Raw genomic sequence first — 3,741 nt, 5'->3', positions numbered from 1 at the left:
TCGGTTAGAATACAGTGACAGTTTCACTTTGTTCATGTGTCAATCAAAAAACGTTTTTTAAAGTTGCATTCTCAGGTTAGCTGTTAACAATGGTGATAGCTAGACAATATGTTGAAGGTGTTAGCCCCCTGTGTTCTCTGTCTATGACCTGATGGTTAGATTGATTCCAATCTAAAAAGTGAAATAACAGAGTTTTACATAACTTCATGCAGTTTTTGAGCTCAGAGTTCGACATGAATCTATGTGGTTTTTGAGCAAAGTGCAATGTAACTTTGTACCAAAAAAATTCACCACACACAAAATATGTGTGCGCATGTGGGTCTTTGTCTGTCTGGGGTGGGGGTTGTGAGTGTGACAAAGTGTGTGTGTGTGTAGTGAGTGTTATTCTTCGAAGATTGTTTAGGTTTGGATGTTTAAAATTGGGGATATTTGATGTTACAAAGAAATCTATACATAAAAATATTTAAGTATCTCTCAGGAGATACCATAACTGAACATATGATGTTTGAAAAATAATTTTAGGAACCCTTCAATGTCTCTTACTAAAATTACCTGTTGCAATTATAACAAATCTAGAAACAGAAGCTCTGAATTTTTTCACATTATCAACTCTGACTACTGCGGCTCGAAGACTTCCTTGAAAGCGAAGCTGGTTTGTCCAGCAAGTAGTTGAAATACAATTCAAAAAGTTGATAAGTTGGAAGTTGTTACCTGCCCTTTTAATTTTACTTGAATTATTGAAAATACTATTATGGGAGCTGCAATTTAACTCTGTCACATTGGAGTGGTAGGATTAGGAAGATAAGAACAGGTTTTTCAGATTTTCTGTTAATGTTGTGCAGTGACTTCCCATCAAATCTATCTGCAAACGTTAACTGATGCGATCCCAAGTGCTCTTTACAAATATAAAAGCCGTTTTTCTTCTCTTTTCCTAACAGTACAGCATTTGCTTTCCAATATTTCGTCCATCACTGAGCTACCTATACTGAATCTAATAAGAGGGGGTTGTAATGCAATATTTTTAAATCTTTCAATGAAAATGTATTCAAGGCAAATGTAAAGTTACTTATCTGGGGTTTATCGTGAGTTTTCTGGGATTTTATATTTAATGAGTAAAGTTTTCATTATGATTTTTCTGATTCACATTTTTTCCTTTTAGTACTTTTCTCCTTTCTATTTCAGACAATAGAAAGTTTTCTCAGTAAAGAAGTGAGTTATGTGATTTCCAACAGCAGAGAGGCAAAGCTGCAGAATGCATCCGTCAATTTAACACCTATTCCAAACAGAGAGCGTATAAAAAACAATCCAGTTGGTACCCCTCAATCTGTCAGTCCCAGAAATAGCCAGATGGTAAGTGAGCAAACTAGAAATGGTACATTTTGCATATTTATGTTCTGCTGTATAAGGTGCTGAATGTAATTTGATGTCTACTAAGCTGAGAGTTTTGTTTTAGATCCTCTTAGTGCTACTCAAAATAATTGGCAATTCATTTTGGCTGAGTTTGTTGCTTAGGCAGCAAATTAGCTGATCGCATTTGAGATTAACTTCTGTGTTCTGTAGGACCTTAAATAATCAATGAGCAACAGTTTCTTGGGGGCTTTCACTCCTAGAAAGATGAGGATGAGAAATTAAATTGGCCTTATTAGCCTAATGTTTGAGTCAGTGCCTTATCAACCTGGTATTGGAGTGGTGCTTGGATGCGTAGCACTCTTTACATTCAAGAATGGGAACTCTGCCTGCCATTGGGAGTCGTTCCGTTAGTTTAAGAGAATCCCATATACGGAGCATAGGAGTATGTTTGTCTCTGTGTATTTTAAGGGATGATGTACAGTCAGGCATGGGTATCCTCAATCCCATGATGTTGCATTAGACCGAAACAAATGTGTTGAATTATAGCTGCACCTAATTTTCCTGGATCAATCAGTTCAACAGGGATAAGTCATTGAACTTGGGGGAACTTTGTAATTTGTGGTACTAACGAATGGGCTGCAAGGCCTTCGGGATCTTTTTAAGTAAATAAAACCTGTGATGGTGGTGACTGGAGAGGCAGTGACACATGAAACGAAAAATTATTAACCTTGCAGAAATTAATTTGGTTTGTTATTAGCTTGCATAAACTGCTTCTGTCTGTAAGATTTCTCTTTCATTGTGACAAATAACACAAATGGGAATTTGAGATGGATCTGATTTTAGTTTTATTATAAATTAGGAATTATATTTAGAATCAAAATTTGAGTGAAAATGACAAGGACGTATGGTATCCTGAACTCTACATCTTAACTGCTTTCAATAACTGGGACTGAATAACTTTGTCTGCAGTGATGTTATACAGTCATAGAGTCGTAGAGATGTGCAGCACGGAAACAGACCCTTCGGTCCAACCCGTCCATGCTGACCAGATATCCCAACCCAATCTAGTCCCGCCTGCCAGCACCCGGTCCATATCGCTCCAAACCCTTCCTATTCATATACTCATCCAAATGCCTCTTAAATGTTGCAATTGTACCAGCCTCCATTACTTCCTCTGGCAGCTCATTCCATTCACCTACCACCCTCTGTGTGAAAAAGTTGCCCCTTAGGTCTTTTTATACCTTTCTCCTCTCACCCTCAACCTATGCCCTCTAGTTCTGGACTCCCCAATCCCAGGGAAAAGACTTTGTCTATTTATCCTATCCATGCCCCTCATAATTTTGTAAACCTCTATAAGGTCACCCCTCAGCCTCCGACACTCCAGGGAAAACAGCCCCATCCTGTTCTATAGCTCAATTTCTCTAATCCTGGCAATATCCTTGTAAATCTTTTTTGAACCCTTTCAGGTTTCACAACATCTTTCCAATAGGAAGGAGACCAGAATTGCACGCAATATTCCAACAGTGGCCTAACCAATGTCCTGTACAGCTGCAACATGACCTCCCAACTTCTGTACTCAATACTCTGACCAATAAACGAAAGCATACCAAACGCCGCCTTCACTATCCTATCTACCTGTGACTCCACTTTCAAGAAGCTATGAACCTGCATTCCAAGGTCTCTTTGTTCAGCAACACTCTCTAAGACCTTACTATTAAATGTATACGTCCTGCTAAGATTTGCTTCAACCCCACCTTAGCTCATGGGTGCTAACATCTTACAGCTTAAAGCTTCCAGACGAAAGGGGTAGCCATGGGCACCCGCATGGGCCCCGGCTATGCCTGTCCCTTTGGCTACATAGCACAGTCCATCTTCCGTAGTTACACCAGCACCACTCCCCACCTCTTCCTCCGCCACATTGATGACTGCACCGGCACCACCTCATGCTCCCGCGAGGAGGGTGAGCAGTTCATCAGCTTCACCAACACATTCCACCCCGACGTTAAATTCACCTGGACCATCTCTGATACCTCCCTCCCCTTCCTGGACCTCTCCATCTCCATCAATGACGACCGACTTAACACTTGACATCTTTTACAAACCCACCGACTCCCACAGCTACCTGGATTACACCTCTTCCTGCCCTACCTCCTGCCAAAATGCTATCCCGTATTCCCAATTCCTCCGCCTCCACCATATCTGCTCCCAGGACGACCAGTTCCACCCAGAACACACCAGACAGCCGCCTCCTTTAAAGCCTGTAATTCCCTTCCCTCGTGGTTGAAGAGTCCCTCTAACGCATCTCATCCACGTCCTGCACCTCTGCCGTCAAACCTCACCTCCAACTGCAACAAGGACATAGCCTCTCCGGACCTCACCCTCCACCCTACC

General features: G+C 41.2%; 1 protein-coding gene across 3 annotated transcripts in view; it reads left to right on the top strand.

Moving 5' to 3' along the window:
• The window catches only part of LOC122539973 (protein DBF4 homolog A-like), a 49,809-nt gene that overhangs the window by 15,828 nt on the left and 30,240 nt on the right, over nt 1-3,741 (top strand). For all 3 annotated transcript variants that reach the window (XM_043675220.1, XM_043675218.1, XM_043675219.1), the window contains exon 3: nt 1,183-1,350. In XM_043675220.1, coding sequence (XP_043531155.1) covers nt 1,183-1,350 — 168 coding nt within the window. The remainder of the gene's footprint in view (nt 1-1,182; nt 1,351-3,741) is intronic.

The sequence above is a fragment of the Chiloscyllium plagiosum genome, chromosome 33 (assembly GCF_004010195.1).
Source record: "Chiloscyllium plagiosum isolate BGI_BamShark_2017 chromosome 33, ASM401019v2, whole genome shotgun sequence".
NCBI lineage: Eukaryota > Metazoa > Chordata > Chondrichthyes > Orectolobiformes > Hemiscylliidae > Chiloscyllium > Chiloscyllium plagiosum.
Note: the sequence above shows the minus strand (reverse complement) of the source record. Positions and strands in the feature narration are given on the sequence as shown.